Raw genomic sequence first — 16,852 nt, forward strand, 5'->3', positions numbered from 1 at the left:
TCATTTATCATATTCTTGGTTGTATCTTTGACATTATTTATTTTGAAATGCTTTAAGTTGAATTCCATAAAATAAAATAAATTACATTCATAAACATGAAGCATATAAAATTAAAAATGATTACTCGTTAAAACTTTTTATTTATTGAAAATGACAATTAAATTCTTAACATTGCAAGTAAAAATTATCTTGAATTATAATTCTTTTTTACTGAAACATATTACCAGTGATATATTTAAAATCAATGTGTAAATAAATTAGAACAAATTTTTATACTTAAAAAGAAAAAAAACAGAAAAAAATGTGGTAAAATAAGTAATTAGTTGAATAAAAATATAAAAATCAATATAAAAATTAGTATATGAACAACACATCTCTATATAAAAAAATAGATTCGGATTCATTACTTGGAGACTAATTGCACTCATTTAGATTCTCTTTAAAGGCAAATATTTTTAGTGGATCCAACTAGAACTGGAATAAAAGAATCGAAAATGACTCAAATTAGTTTTCAATTCATAAAATTAACCAAAAGCTTTCATGTATGTACACATATCATCATCATAATTAAGACAAGCTAAAATCAATTGAACCCAGAAATTTTTGTCATAGCCAACAACTCTACAAAACCCCAAACATGGGTATACATAAAAAAAACATTGTATCTTAAAATTCCGGGTACAATATTGGCATGTGCAATTTTCCGCCTGTTCCCTTTTGACTCTGAGGCTAAGTAAGAATGTGTCATCCATAAAAAGTTACAGCGAATCACACTTCTGCCTATCCCTCGTATTGTAAGTGAGTAAATATTATTTTGTTCCCTGAAAATTTTGAGACCAGTCACATTAGTCCTAAAAGATCAAAATCAAGAAAAATGCTAGTAACATTTTCTACCACTTTTATTTTTGTTATTGATTAAAATTGGTTGAAAACTACAAAATCACTGTGTGAGACCATTAAATAAGAACTGAAGCCCATAAAATTTTATAATTTTTAATAAATTTTAAATAATAATAAAAAAGTATATTCAAAAGTGTTTGCTAAGAAGTACATTGCTAATATTTTTCCCGGGTTGAAAAATGAAAAAAAAAATCAATATCAGTTTAGGATTGATCGACATTTTTAATCTTTAGGGACGAGAATAGAAAATTTCATATTTGAGAGACTAACGTGACCAACTCTAAATCTTGCAAGAAAACAAAATAGTGTTTCACTCTATTCTAAGCAGCAGAAACAAAATTCTTGGTAAAATCTCCACCAGAAGAAGATTTTCTGTTGGGGACCATCTGAAATGCAATTTGAAATGGTCATAACTTAGTTCCAACCACGCACATGAAATTCTGAGATCCCTGGCAACAAAAACTTATGATATAAAATAAAATATTACCTGATCATTGCTTTGTGCATCACTTATCAAAGATCTCTGTCGTTTCACCTTGCTTTTTTTATTTTGCTTTTTGCCTTTCACTTCTTCATCAACAAAGTTCTGGTCTGACATCTCTGAAAGAACCAGACAGTCAAATTAAAAAAATACTTTAATAAATGAATTATATGTATTGGCATTCATAAATCATAGAGTGGGTACACAAAAAACAGTAAGCTAAATTATTATGTTGCGGACGTTATGGTTGAGTTACGCCCGAAATCTTCACATGCCACACCCAAACTATGAAATCTTTTATGTGTTTGATAATGGTTAGATAATCACGTTAAAATGCTAACTAATGGTCTCCACTTAAATAAGCATTCATATGGTTGATCTCACATTGAAAAATTGATCATGGATCCAAAATTGTTTTTTTGAATTAAAACAACTTTAGGTAGTTGTCGTGTTAGATTAAAAAATTTATACTATATTGCTTTTAGAATAATAAATTCAAATATAAATCATTTCAAAATCAATGTTGTAAATCGGTAATCCAAACCATTCTAAAGGTAGAACTTTAGCACTCTACCTATTATACTCTGTCTAAATGGTCTCCACTTACCATTTGTTTTTCACATTTGGTCTTAATATAAATTAAAACTCAACAAATAAAACAATGCGGGTTATATTATGCATCACATGCAGGAAAGCTCAGACAGTAAAGCCAAATTTAAAGCAGAGGATTAGATGAAGATTTTGGCTCACCTGTATCACTACAAAGCATATCCTTATGGCAGATTCGAGATTCACACAAATGAAGATGTCCTGATCCAGAGGGAACTCCTTTCCTTTGGCCTAAATCAACAACATTACTTGTGGTAGTAACACTTTCTTGAAGAGATGGAGCTACTATGCTTCTCTGTTTGCTTGAAAATCGGTAGTGCTGAATCCATGGATTTTCCATCAAATCATGACACTGGTTAATCCTACTCATTTGCGGATTCACTCTCTCAAAATTGATTTTTTGCCAACAGCCACCACGTAGTACCTTGAACTGTTATTATTGAGAAAAAGAAAACTTAGTTTTGTCAAGGTGTAGAAGAGGAAGGATATTTGATCAAACTCTACAGGTTGTGTGTATAATCCTACATAAGGCAATGTCCCACATTAATTTCAAGGAGGGGAAGAAAAAGAAAGACAACAAAAAAAGGTAAATAATCTATACTCGGACGGTCTAATCACAAATTGACCTGCATGATAAATTAATTAACTTTTACAATAATTATCTTAAAAGTCATTTATCATTATTTCTTATTGATTGATACTGACAGTGTACAAAATTTTGCACTGATAATGCATATAAATGAAACTCAAATGAAAAATGATGACATTCATGATAACAACCAAACCCCTCTGCCAAAAAATACATATTGAGAGAAATGTTAGCAACATTCTCTCTCTTTATAATTGGCTGAAATTTATTGAAAAATGACTCCTAATTTAGAAGTGAGACCAACCAAAATTTGTGATTTATAATAAATTTCAGTCAATCATAGAGATGATTAGAAATAAAGTGTTACAGAGATTGTCGCTAGCATGTGTGTATATTAAAAAAAAACAAGTCAAATTTATGGAGTGTGTAGAAAAAATTAAAAAGGCAACCTGGCCGGAAGTGGTAGCAGAGTCATATGAAGTTTTCATTTGCTTAGAATCATATAACTGATTAACGAAAGATGCTTCTATAGACTTGATATACATGCTGTGTTTCTCGTCTGTCCACTCTGGGGCCATTGTGGATTCCGTCTCTCTAATGCCCTGATGTACATATGAAATCAGCCAAAAATATGTTAATAAAAATATAGTATATGATTAATATGCCAATAAAAGTAAGTTAATAGCGATCGGAAAAAGAAAAGGAAAGGAAAACAAAGTTCTATACATATCTTAAAACCACTTTTACTGATAAGAAAATACTATCTTAAAACAACTTTTGAACAAACTTATCCAAACAAAAACTAGCTGAATTTGAATATAATTATATATATAATATATTATTGAAATAATCTAATATTCACAGTTGTCCTAAACACATCCTAATGTTAGTTATTTGTTTATAATTTCACCAATATCAAAATGTTAAACGCACTCAATCAAAAGTTCAAAGTTTAAACAGAGGCCCTTCTTTTTTTACACTAAACACTTGATCAAAGTTTTGTCAATTCGTTTCCTATTTAATTTACATATAATTTTTTATAATAAAAAAACTCATTAAAACATATTTCCTCAATTGACAATCCATCAATTGATTTGTTTCATCAAATAAACACTTCTCTCTTTTTTTTATTTATTTAGAAAATGGCACTGTAAATAATTAACCACCACTACGGCCCTCCTTTTTTTTAATCTAAATCTCTGCTATTATTATTTGGTTTAATTTCATAAAGTAAATATAATATGAAACCAAAGTCTGGCTTAATAATGTACCCAAATAAATATCTTGCTTAATCATACATTAAATATACAAACATCTTTTATACACAAAAAATAAAATACAGAAGCTTCATATTGATATTAGTGAATGAGGGTCTTGCACGATTAATTGGCTATAAGAAGACAACAGATAAATAATGCATATGCAATCCAAACATCCACTTAAATGGGACCACGGAGCTTATGTTTTATGACTTATGAGAAATATTATTACCAATCCCCGACTCTACAAAGTCTTTAATTTAATATCTAAGGGATACAAGTATAATTGAAAAAAATAGTAATTAATATTGTAGCCTTTTAAATCAATAATTGACAGTTAAATAAAAATATTTTTCCTTCTTAAATAACCAATAAAAAAAAAGAAATACAACCCATCACAAGTTTAGTCATATATTTATTTTGTCGACAGAATACAAGCACTAAGTTATAAATATAAAAATACAATAGTTAAAAATACTTACACTTATCATGATCATTATTACACATACTCTACAAACTTAATGATCTGATTTTCTTTTTACGACAATTTTTTTAAAAAAAAAAACTTCTAATATTAAACGTGAAACAAGTTAAAACATTAAAAAAAAAAACGAAGAAGCCCTGAAAAAGGAAACTTGAACCGCAAATTCACACAATCTCCATCATTTAAATGTTCGTTATGTCTATATATAAAGAAAGAAACAAAATAAAAAAAAGCTATGGCATAAACGGAAAATTCTTTATTGTAGATCAAACGAAAGCATGAACGAATTTACTTCTAACAATAACAATATGTAACATACTAACATCCTAAACATCAAGTATAGTTTAATTGTAATCCTGCAGAAGAAATTATAACTGTTCATATGATATGCAAACAAATCAAAGGAATTAATCAAATTAACCGGTGGAAGAACAAATACGAAGCAATAAGGAGAGAGAAAAGATACCTGCGTGGATGAACTCGTTCGAGTTTCTTCTGTTCTTACTAATCTGAAATTGTTCTTCATCTTCTGTGCAAGAATGGAATGGTGGTGGTGAAGGGAATGAATAAGAAGGAGAAAGGGGCGGTGAAGGAGAACAAAAAGGAAATACAGTTGTCTGCGCTTTTACACGTGTCGTGGGGCCAGGCCCTCGCCACGTCACCGTCAGGCTACATTAGCATGGGAGATAAGACGCTGCGGTAGATATTTTCATCTCCAGCATCCAAAATATCTGTTATCCTCTCTCCTCACATTGTTTATCTTTTTAATTATTATTTAAATATAAATATATATGCTAGTGGCATCAACAGTGATACTATTCACCCAAGAAAATAAATATCAATAGTACTACTGCACTTAAAAATCTGCCCCTCCTTGCTGTTCCTATTTCACCAGTGCTTTTTTTTTTTTTCTGGCCATTTCCTAGATATTTTATTCCTGCACTTTTACTTTCGGAAGCTTGTTTTTTTTTAAGTAATCCGATCAAATAACATCTCAATTTCTCATATAATCAAATTACTGTTTTTCTATTATCATCATCAAATTACTGCTTTTGTTTTCTAGATAAGAGATTCGACGTTTTGTTTACGGTTTTTTAGAATTTAATTATAATATAATTAAGTGTTTTTTTTTATAGTGTCATCTAATTAGACTTAAAAGGTTACATTTAAGATAATTTTTTTATTAATTAACTATGTTAATTTTAATGCTGCATGAAAATTAAAGTCAATTAATGTAAACATATCTTCTTTCTTTTTTGGTACAGATCTTATATCTTATTTTATTGTATTAAAAGTATAAGAGTGATGCGACCAACAAAAAAAAAAGTACAAGAGTGATGCGTTTTGATTTGCTCGTTTAAGATATTTCATTTTTTAAGATTTTAACACAGAACAAAATGATGAATTATACTTCCTTTGAAAAGGAGATTGGGTAATATTTTAAGGCTACAAAATGAGGTTTTTCTTTTTTTGTTGAATATAAAAATGAGTTTAAGTTCAATAAAGTTGGATCTTGTGTGATCTAAAGGTTAAAAAGCATACTAAGCTTTTCAAAAAGTATTTATATGTTTATTGAACTATTGATGCATTTGTCATGAAGAGGTAATGAATTTTATTTGAATTTATATATGAATCAAAATTACGTTATTTATGATTTTCTTAAAAAAAATCTTATGATTTAAAATAAATAAATATTTTTAAATTATTTAATCAATATTCTAAAAGCATTAATTAACATTTGTCTTTATATATAATGCATTATTACATTACATAATGGGGTTGAGTGGCGTATAATTTGATCTCAAGTCAACTAATTCGTAGACGGCATTGGGAAGGGATTAGATTATTAGAAAAGAAAAATAAGAAAGAGAAAGGAAGAATGCGGCTGTAATTTAACAAACAAACGAATCACGACAAAGGACGATATCCGCGAGCGGTATAGAAAACAACGGCGGGGACAGAGCCACATGACGCATCCTATTCGTTACTACTACCAGCTGAAACTGAAACTGAAGCCAAAAATGAAATAAACAAATATCCCAACAAAGCTCATGAGAAGTATGAAATGGGTCCATAGATGATGGAACACATGATGATATGAATTATGAAGCATCGCGCTGCTACAACACCAGCATCCGTTTATCTCTGGACCCTGATGCTCTTCTCGTTTGGTATAAGTCTTTGGTTGTTGGATTTGTTTGAAGATATATATGATTATATTCGTTTGGTATAAGTCTTTGGTTGTTGGATTTGTTTGAAGATATATATGATTATATTTTCAGAAATGTCATTTTCGAGAATAGTATACTTGGTTCTGTTAAAGAAAGAAAAATGTCATCTTTTGATAAACTTAAAAGCATGTTTGGTTATAGCTTTTTTGATATCGTTATTTAAAAAGAAATGAATATACTGAGAATGTTTTCTTTTTAACTCAAATGATCTGAAAAAAGAAACAATGAGAATGAAAGTCAATAAATTAATTTCATGATAATTTTCAATATTTCCATGTAAAAAATAAAATATCTATTTATCACCATAAGAATGAAAATAAAGTGAAAATAACAGTCCTAGAAATTAACAAATATGATAATATCATAGGTTCAAAAATAACTTTCATATGAATAGCTTTACAAAGCTCAAAACACAGTCTTATAGAAGCCCTACAATTATTACTTATTATTATTATTTTCTTAATTACATTTTACTTCATCAGAAACGGTTAATTTGATTTTAATCCTTTAATTTTTTTTCCTAAATTTAATTTCGAAACTTAAATTATTAAAGTTAAGTTTTACCATCAAATATCTAGACCTTTAAATCTTTTAATTTCGCAATTTGTGGATGTTCTTGTAGGGTTAGTTTTGAGGACCCTGAACCGCATGAACCGTGATTGGTCTGTTTCCTTACAAGTTACAACATGTTTATCATGAGGCTAATATTGGGAGTCACCAAACCCAGTCCCCCTTTGTATTAGAATAAAAGCAATTATACACAAACATCCCATTATTTTAAACATTTTATCAAAACATCTTTTTTTTTTCATCTCTCTTTCTTTTGGGATAATCCCCCCTCCTACCCTTAGCACTTCCTCCCTTGAGTATCTTTCCAAGGAAAAAAAATATTAAAAACTTGAGAGGTGAAATCAAAAGCTTTGATTAGCAATTTTAGAATTCAATAAAAAAAAAATTGATAAATTTTGTAAAACTTGTAAGGGTGAAATCAAATGTTTTGATTAGCAATTTTAAATCAAAGTGTTGAAAACAATAATCACATTAGTTTGTAAAGATTTTACATGAAAATATTTTTAATAAAAATAAATTTTAAACAAGACTTTATTGCAACAATTATAAAAAAAAAACAAGAGAATAAATAAGTAAAAACTATTTGAGGACTGAAATTACTCTTGACTACAAAAAAAAAAAAAATCGCGTGTTTGATTGGACTTTACCTCGCACTAGATGTGCTTGAAACGTTAAGCAACTAATACTAATTTCCAGGTTTTTTTTAACAATTATGACCTGAATTTCACGTAATACGTAGAATTGTAACGCAATTCCAAACACTTACTTAAAAAGGTAGATTTCAGGAAGAAAAATGTAACTTACGTTGTTGTTTGATGCAGCTATGCTCACAAACAGGCCTTTGACACTCCTAGAATTCGGTTTTCCTTTTTTCTGAAATGTAATGAGTTAGTCAGATTAGAGTTTTCCCCCCAAACCATATATATTAGCCCTTAGTAGGATGTGTAGGGTGTGACAACGTATATATAAACACACTATTTGTTGCAAAAAAAAAAAAATGATCAAAATATCTGTATACAAAAATAAAAAGAAAGAGAAAGAATAGACAAAATTTCTTCATTACTTTACAGCATAAATGATTGGATTTCAGGAGATTGAAACGGAACTGTATATGAACAGCACAGGTCTCACTTCAACAAGTAAAGGATAGCATCATATCTTTTGAGCAGTAGAACAGAGCTGCATGATATTAACCCCGCCATGATCCATGACCTTACTCCAGTGCCCAGTCTAGACCTGTAATTGAATTATGAATATGCTTGCTAACATTCAGTCATCTACAATCTTCAAACGCCAAGCATAAAGAATAGCATACAAGATCCAGTAAATGTAAAACAAGTTAGTTTGATTCAAGCTTCTGGCTTCTGCTCACTTTCTGGTATGACAGTATCTTGCAAATCAATCTGACCTGCATAACCAAAGGGTGCTATTACATCAGCTGTAAAATAGCAGAGATGAACCTCACATACCAGATTATAGTCATCAGTCAATATTGGTCATATTGGAAGAAATAAAGCTACACCAATGTTGCAATTTTCATTTGTCAAAAATATTTATTCTCCTCAGGGATGATTGCGAAATTTTGAGACATGTAAATTGTTTACTCCATCCAATGGAACCAAAAGAAAGACTGCATACGTGCATGCCTTGCATATGTGCATTAAGTATATATAGCTGTTCATACCTAACAATGTAATCAAGGAAGGGGTTTTCAATGATCCGTTTACTCTGATATCTGCATCTGCAAATGTCAAAATCTGAGGATTAATGTTGGACCAGGTTTCTTATTACATACAAATTTAAATCCAGGAAATCACCGATCAGACAAGCATAAATCTAAAATTATGTCTTATGCTACAAAAGTATGAACCACCATAAGTTGCATACCTGAACTTTCAAGTGATTTAAGGATGTCTGACTTCTTAAAAGTATATCCTATGAAATTGTTATCTTTGGACGTCAGCATCTGCAAGAGTATCATAAACAAAAATAAAATATCAAAAGATTGCAATTTTAAATAAATAGTAAATTAGTTATCAAAGAATCTGGAAAATTCAGAAGACAACAGCACTACTGTGTTTTTGAAAGACCTATTGAAGCAGAGTTTCAAGTGGAATAAACTTAACAATAAAACACAGAAACAGAGGATAAAATGCTTCAATTTGATAAGTAGAATATACTGTACTACTCATTGAAATTAACATGAGCCTCTAAACCTATGAATATCAGTAAACATAACAGGAGGAAGATGTAATTTAGCCAAAAAAAAAAATTAGTCCAGGTTAATAGTTAAAGGTATGGTGCAACCAAAAGGAAGTGTTCTATTTTATCTTTGCACTTTCCCCTCGCACCTGCACACATATGTTAATTGCAATGGAAAAGTTCTAAGACAGCAGCAGATGTGCTACATTTAAAAGACTACTGAAACAGAGTTTTCAAATAAACTTGGCAATAAACTATAAAATTTCATTAACACAACATAGAGACCTTAATTTGTGTTAATGGAATTTTTTAGTTTACTTATCCATCAGAATATATTGTATCCTTCATCAAAATAACATTAAAATGAATATACTCCTCCAAACCAAAAACAGTATTGGACTAACCTATGAAGATCAGTAAATATAACAGGAGGCAGACATGATAATTAAAAAAAGAAATCAATCCGAGTTAATAGTTGAAGTAAAAGATATTGTGCAAGCAAAAGGAAGTGTTTTTTTTTTTTATGTTTGCACTTTGCCCACTATACACACCCGCATATGTATGTATGCCACGAACAAGAGAACCAAGTAAGCTCTTACTAACAATCTTGATAGATTACAAGCATAAGAAAATAAGTCACCTTCCGCCAAGGTCCAACAGATGCTGTTACAGATGGTGGGCCATCGACCTGCCAATGATTGAAATCACATGTTTAGGTGTGTGTAGAGTCCTTAGACTTTAGAAAGCATAAAAAACAGAAAACATAAATAGCCACATGGCTAAAAATTTTGCAAATTATTCTGTCATTGACTCATTGTCAATAAAACAAAATAAAAAACACATGGGCAGCCAAATAAACTCTTGGGCAAACCAAAATCAATATAAGATTGGGGAAACAGTTCTCAATAAATATATAATCATTTATAGCCAGCATTTACTTTGTCCCTTTGAAAACATGCCAATTCTTTCAGCACCATTTTAAAGAATTTGTTTTCAACCCCCAATTTATATTAATTTTAAATTCTTTATAGATGATAGAGTGGACCTTATGTGTCCAAGCAAGACCCCTTATGTTGAACATACAAAAACAGTAGCAGGAGGAAGAATAGTTTTTCTTTTTGATGAAAATGGGGGTGGAGGAGGGGGGATAGAAATTGAGAGAGCTCATACAACTAAATCATTTAGGATACTATATGCATAATGCTGTTTCATTTACATTCATCAAATGTTTGGTAATTACATGATTTTAGAACATGAGAAATTATTGCATAATAAATTTCACTCATTTCCAATGCATATGAATAAATTATTGCATAAACTTACTTCAGGAAACTTCTCAAAATTTTGAGTATCCAAGTCCCCAGTGACCGTAGGTTTATAAGCAGCTTCTGATTCATAAAGCATGTCCCACTGAATACCCTTGAACCATGGATGAGCCTGAAAAATCAAAGTACTGATTTGTTAAGAGAGGACTTTCGCCAATTATCAGGGCATAACAATAACAGGCAACTTTCAGGGCATAACATCAAATCATGCCTAGAATAAATAGCTTGAGACAAGGAAAACAAAATGAGAAATATGGTTTACACTAGTATTTGAAGGAATTGTCATAAAAAATGGTCTACCAATGAGAGTTGTCACCTTTATTTCTTCGACTCCTCTGGTTCCTAGTCTTGAGTCAACATCACATAGTAAGCGACAGATCAGATCCTTTGCTTCAGCTGATATCTTGGGTTCGTCAGGGAATTTCAGGCATGTTTTCCAGTTAACAATCTGACACAATACAGAAGCACCAGGTTATTATGAATAAAAAGAAGATATGAAGAGAAATCAATCATATTACCTTACGGCAGGCCATCCTTGGATCATCGGAACAAAATGGAGGATACCCAATAAGCATCTCATACATGATCGCTCCAAGAGACCACCAATCGCATTCTATTCCATAGCCCTTCTTGAGCAAAACTTCAGGTGCCATATAATCAAGAGTTCCAACAGTTGAATATGCCTGAGGAAACATAGAAATTGGTAACAATTAACAGACTTTATATATCAAACAAAATTACCACTTAATATTACACATCAGTAGCCAATAACATAATAAATTTTGAATATCATCAAGACTCAAGAGCATATTTGTATTTGGTTATTGACTTTTTTTTAATCTGTCCCAGAAAGATTTTGATTATAAACTGAACACAAAATAAACTAATCCAAACACACATTTAGTCATTACTTCTTATACTTTTGACTATTTGTTCGTTATGCCAATAATAGTTACAAACCTTACAATACCCACTAAAGAACATGAAATGGGAAGAGAGGCATACCAATGCACGGCGATTACGTTTCCACTGCTGTAATCGCTCCTTTGGCATCAACCAAGGAGAGACAGAATATGCTTCAGTTTCACTAGTTGATTCTTGACCAGTAAGATCTTCATTTTCCAATAAAATTGATGAATACTTATCATCAAGAGGCTTACATAAGCCAAAGTCTGAAAGCTTCAAATGGCCATTTTTATCCAGTATCAGGTTATCTGGTTTAATATCCCTGCACAGGCAGAATATATTGGATTGAGCATAACTATACCGATTTCCCTAGAGAAAAATTATTTCCATGCAGAAATTTTGAAATCTTTCTCAAGAAACATTATTTTTAAAACCTAAAGATTTTCTTAATGTTATTGAAAAACCAATTCACTGTACCATAATTTTATATGAATCATTTCACAACAGCATAAAAGTGGGCAATAACCAAAGAGATGATGCAATATATTCCTTTCAATCAGAAAAGCTAAATTTTACACGCTCATAATCAGCATTATTCCTTGTAAAGAGTGGTAAGCTGCATACAAGTACGAATACTGTTTTTTGATTATTTCAAAGCAGACAGTGTTATATCTTTGTTAGACCAAGCCATAAGCCAATCATGTTGTACCATACAAGTATTCTCTGCCCAGCTACTTATAGCCTCTTATGCATAAAGTGGCTAACCATTGCCTACCAATAGAACAAAAACTGAACAGTGTGATAATAGCCATACCTATGTACATAGTTGTGTTGATGTATTGAGTGAATAGCAAGAATGCTTTCAGCAATGTAGAAGCGAGCAACATCTTCAGAAAGAATATCTTCCCTCATTAACAATGTCATAATGTCACCACCAGGTAAATATTCCATGATGAGATATAGGAAATCTGAATCTTGGAATGAATAATGGAGTTTGACTATGCATCTGCTATCAACCTCTGCCAGCAAGTTCCTCTCAGATCGAACATGTTCCACCTGAATTAGATTGACATCATGATGTAAAAACAAATATACAAATTGCTCCCAAACGTCAGAATACCTTCTAATGATATTTTTTTGTCTAATTGCATTGGAAATTTTAATCTGTAACAGAATTGAACCCTAAGCCCCTACATAATGAATGTTTTTATTCCATTTTTATCCAATGTCAAAGACATATGGCATCTGCTCCACAACAGGTAAATACAATTGTGAGACAACAGAGCTGCTGGAAACAGCAGGAGCCTTCTAAGGAAGAAGCAAGTTATCTTCATTGTAAAGTGCCTTCTCAACAAAGGAAAGCGAGATGGTCACACAAGAACAAGTCAGACAACCTCAAGTGGATATTATCTAATGACTAGCACTTTGTTTTCACAGGATTGAATTCCAGACATAAAGTTCAATTTCTACAGCGTAGTGTGATGATCTCAGTCAGATAGATATTGTCATATTGAAAATTGAAATAACTCCTACCAACTAAACAGGTCAACCATTTAGAAAACTACACAAAGTAAAAGCATTTGCATTGATGTAGCTAAAATACAATTATGTGCTGATAAGATGCAAATTAGCATAGGCATCTCAGCTAGATTACTTAATGTTGGGTGTTAAATTCTAATTTTACCATATATATGACAAGAATCAAACCAACATAACATCAGATAGTGTAACTGGGAAAGTATTAATGCAATTGATTAAATGGAACTATGGAAGGAACAAAAAGGCTGGTGAATTGTGAACAAGGTTTTAAGTTGCAGTCGCAGTCGCAATTTTGTCGTGATCCTTGACATTGTGGGAAATTGCAGACAATCATGAGCGATGATGCAACCCCAATTGCGGTCACAAAGAGCCAAAAAAAAACTTGACATTACAACTAAAATTGCAGTTGCGGACCGCACCGTTTTTTAAAACCTTGATTGTGAATTTTGCTTGTTTTCTGTAATAACTGTTATGCATATGAAGATTGGTGTATTGAATTATTATGCATTAAGTTTGACAGCTGGTACCTGTCCACGACTAAGCATCTCTGACTTCTTCAATTTCTTCATGGCAAAAATCTCTCCCGTACCTTTAGCACGACATAACCTCACCTACATTTTTCTTAAAATGATAAGAACGTATAGCAAAGCATAAACATATTAAGTTCTTACCACCAGCACACTACAACAACCAAAAGTTCATGAAGTAAGATTATGTTTGCGTACCTCACCGAAAGCACCTTTCCCAATCACCGTTAACTGCTCGAAGTCATCCATTCCAATTTTACGTCTCTGAAGCCTCATGTACTCAGTTTCTCGGCGCTCCAAGTTCCTCATCATTTCCTCCTGCTCTTCAGCCGATATCTGAGACTCCTGCACTTTTCTCTGAAGCGCTCTGCGTCTGAAACAGAAAGCAACACAAATGTATAAGCTAGGTAACCACTTACACCATAATTAATTCAAATCATGTGATATTATTATCTTCACAAGTGATCATGTATACCGAATTTTAGATAAATCATTATATAGACATTCATAGTAATGATATTATAATTAACATTAACATATTAAGTTTCAACAATACGTTTTAATGGAGCGGTTGTTCAATAAAGTACCATCAACATAAACTCGCTCCACTTAACAAGAATCATTCGACGAAAATCTATGAAATTCAACATCAAAATTATTAAATGCTGCGTGCATATATGAACACGAGAATCTCTCTGCTACGAGCAATGAGTCTCTCTATTGTCAAAAAGAGCATTGAAACGGATAAATTCGGATACAAGCCTAACGCGTTGTCGGCGAAAGAAACTCGAAGATGAGATGCGGAGGCAGAGGAAGAAGGACGGAAAATAAACGATTAATAATTCACATTGAAATCGGATTATTAAATGCTCCACCGCGAAATCGATCCTGAGAGTGCGAAACTATTAAATGCAAGAGAGAAAGAACAGTGAAATAGGAATGAAAAGGTAGGTGAGCGAGGTAGGTAACGAAGGTAGCGTAGTACGCACCTGTCTTTGCGATCCTGCAATCCTTGGAGATAGTTTTTGTAGTGATTCTCGATGAATTGCTTGGCGGCGGCGGCTTTCTGGCGCGTGACCGGAGAGGAGACGGATACGTCGGGGGAGGCGGAGTCAAAATCGGCGGCGCGACCGTGCTTGAGGTTGATGGCGCCGAGCCTGACGGTGGCGTCGTAACCATCCATGGTTGTTGGGATCTGCGACGGCGAGAGTGAATCTGAGAAAAACGCGATGTGACGTGCGGAGCAAGCAAAGGACGCGTCAATGGTGGAGGGTGATGCTAGTAGTAGTGCCGTGCTGTAGCTTGTGTTGTGTTGTTGGTGTGAGTGAGAAACGAACTAGTAAATAAAATGCTTCAAAGCTGTAGCTAGCTGTCTTATAAGTTTAATAACTCAGTTATCGCTTCTCCACGTCTTCGTATTTTATTTTTATGTATATTTTCAGTTTTAATGTAGTAATAAAATCTTGTGAAATTCGTTTTTAACGTAATTACTAGAAAAATTAATAAAATTATTATTATTTTATAATATATAATGATGAAACTATATATATATTTTCATTTATTCGTATCTAATCACAAACTGTAATATATATTAGTTAATTATATAATAATAATAATTTTGAAATCACCGTCAAAAATATATAAAAAACCAAAAAAAATATTGATTGAAAATTTATATTGAGAGAGAATTTTTATTAATTTTTTTAATTAAATTCTGCTTTTTTTATTTTTTGCTCGATTTTTAAGAAAAATAAAAGAACAAAACATGTTTTAGGATCTTCAATGTTTGGTTAAAATTGATTCTAATCTCTATATTTTGTAAGTGATTATTTTGATTTTTGTATTTTAAAAAGTTAGTGAATTTTATCCGCTTAAAATACTAGAATGAGAGACAAAAGTTATCTATTATGAAAAAAATATTTATGATGGATAAAATCATCTTTTAAAAATACCAGGACAGAACTTAATTATAATGAAATATTGAAATTCCTAAAATGCATTTTACCCGAAAAGAATATTGTCTTTTGAACCGTTTCACCTTTAGTCAATGACCCTGATGAATAGCAACTTCGTCTTTGCGTACTATTATTTAAGATTTTCTAGGACTTTCGAAGAAAGTAAAACTAAAAAAGTGTATAATGTAAAATAAAAATTATTTAATAAAATTTGGTTGACTGAGAAATGTTTTTTTTATCTAATAACACATTTAAAATTTAAGAATTCAGAAAAAGTTAAGATGAGTTGAATTTGATGACCTTTGTAATGAGAATCAAATCCATATCATTTTGAGATATGAATTCATTTTTTATTAACCAAAGCAACTTGTTGGTAAATTTAAGAGTTTATATTTGATATATAAAATAAGGATTTTATTTATTAGTGTCATTAGAACATTAAGAAACTAAAAAAAAAGAAAAACATTTATTATCTAAATAACATAAGAGTGTAAAAAATAACATGAATAATATAATTTTAATTTTTTAATAATATTATTAAGAAGGTCATAAAATAAATGGCTTTTGGTAAGTAGTAGTCCTAGAAGTGATGGGAGGATGAATTAATGTAATATTTGTGTTGGGTAAAGAATGAGTGAATGAATGAATGGAGTCGGATGGCATGGTTTTGCTTTGGTCAAATGATGAGATGAAGTGGTGGAATCTTTGGGAGCATTCTGCATCCATCCATCATTTATTATATTACTATTACTATCTGATTTTGACTTGTGAAGAGAGTTACAAATAAAGCTATTGTCGGCGGAGATCCAAATGCATATGGAATAGAAACAAGGTAGTACAGATCCAACTTCTTAGGATTCTGCGTGAATTTCACGCATCCATTGCACCAACCCAATCTGTGGGATCCAACTCCCTCTTTTCTCCCCATATGCTTATTGTTTAATTTTTTATAATTAATCTTTATAAACAAATTTGATTGATTGTTTTAAATTAATCATATTTTTTTTATTTAGAATATTTAAATATAATATCTTGTTTAGATCAATGACTTGTGGGACATTTAGCCTTTTTCAAAAATATATAGGTTTTTTTCGGTCAAAATAAAAAGATAATTTTTTTCCGTAGATCTTCTAAAGATATAGATAAAATAATGCATTATATTTCTTTTTTTTTATCCTTTTCTAAATAAAAAAATTAAGTGAATTGAATTTTAAAAAAATCATCACAATTAGAACAAATATCATTATGAATCAAAAATAGATAGTGTTTTTACAC

The 16,852-nt window shown here is 31.1% G+C and overlaps 2 protein-coding genes across 5 annotated transcripts; both read right to left on the bottom strand.

Moving 5' to 3' along the window:
• Positions 1-495: 495 nt before the first annotated feature.
• On the bottom strand, positions 496-7,995 carry LOC114384656. 3 transcript variants are annotated; one of them, XM_028344364.1, is made up of 6 exons: positions 7,928-7,995; positions 4,789-4,851; positions 3,029-3,181; positions 2,132-2,420; positions 1,388-1,500; positions 496-821 (listed from the first exon to the last, which is right to left on the bottom strand). In XM_028344364.1, the coding sequence occupies exons 2-6, from the start codon at positions 4,846-4,848 to the stop codon at positions 810-812; spliced, it is 627 nt and encodes a 208-aa protein (XP_028200165.1). In that variant the 5' UTR covers positions 4,849-4,851; positions 7,928-7,995; the 3' UTR covers positions 496-809. The 3 variants fall into 3 exon arrangements, with proteins under 3 accessions (XP_028200165.1, XP_028200166.1, XP_028200164.1); XM_028344363.1 differs by lacking the exon at positions 496-821 and adding an exon at positions 828-1,286; XM_028344365.1 differs by lacking the exon at positions 7,928-7,995 and having other exon boundaries at positions 4,789-5,080.
• A 31-nt stretch (positions 7,996-8,026) lies between these two features.
• Positions 8,027-14,974, bottom strand: LOC114384655 (serine/threonine-protein kinase tricorner-like). Of its 2 annotated transcripts, XM_028344362.1 has the most exons (13): positions 14,612-14,974; positions 13,821-13,995; positions 13,623-13,706; positions 12,371-12,612; positions 11,656-11,878; positions 11,169-11,333; positions 10,967-11,098; positions 10,649-10,762; positions 9,966-10,013; positions 9,011-9,089; positions 8,808-8,864; positions 8,439-8,531; positions 8,027-8,359 (listed from the first exon to the last, which is right to left on the bottom strand). In XM_028344362.1, the coding sequence occupies exons 1-12, from the start codon at positions 14,803-14,805 to the stop codon at positions 8,473-8,475; spliced, it is 1,572 nt and encodes a 523-aa protein (XP_028200163.1). In that variant the 5' UTR covers positions 14,806-14,974; the 3' UTR covers positions 8,027-8,359; positions 8,439-8,472. The 2 variants fall into 2 exon arrangements, with proteins under 2 accessions (XP_028200163.1, XP_028200162.1); XM_028344361.1 differs by having other exon boundaries at positions 8,027-8,531.
• Between the last annotated feature and the right edge of the window lie 1,878 nt (positions 14,975-16,852).

Source organism: Glycine soja, chromosome 14, assembly GCF_004193775.1.
Source record: "Glycine soja cultivar W05 chromosome 14, ASM419377v2, whole genome shotgun sequence".
Taxonomy (NCBI): Eukaryota; Viridiplantae; Streptophyta; class Magnoliopsida; order Fabales; family Fabaceae; genus Glycine; species Glycine soja.

Excerpts from the sequence above, each read along its gene's own strand:
- LOC114384656 (XM_028344363.1), bottom strand. The coding sequence starts at position 4,848 with ATGAAGAACAATTTCAGATTAGTAAGAACAGAAGAAACTCGAACGAGT. Across the intron at positions 1,501-2,131 it reads TATGCTTTGTAGTGATACAG|AGATGTCAGACCAGAACTTT; the intron begins GTGAGCCAAAAT and ends TGGTTCTTTCAG. Across the intron at positions 1,287-1,387 it reads ATGCACAAAGCAATGATCAG|ATGGTCCCCAACAGAAAATC; the intron begins GTAATATTTTAT and ends ATTGCATTTCAG.
- LOC114384655 (XM_028344362.1), bottom strand. The coding sequence starts at position 14,805 with ATGGATGGTTACGACGCCACCGTCAGGCTCGGCGCCATCAACCTCAAG. Across the intron at positions 10,014-10,648 it reads ATTTTGAGAAGTTTCCTGAA|GTCGATGGCCCACCATCTGT; the intron begins GTAAGTTTATGC and ends AATCATTGGCAG. Across the intron at positions 9,090-9,965 it reads CTGTTGGACCTTGGCGGAAG|ATGCTGACGTCCAAAGATAA; the intron begins GTGACTTATTTT and ends ATACTCTTGCAG.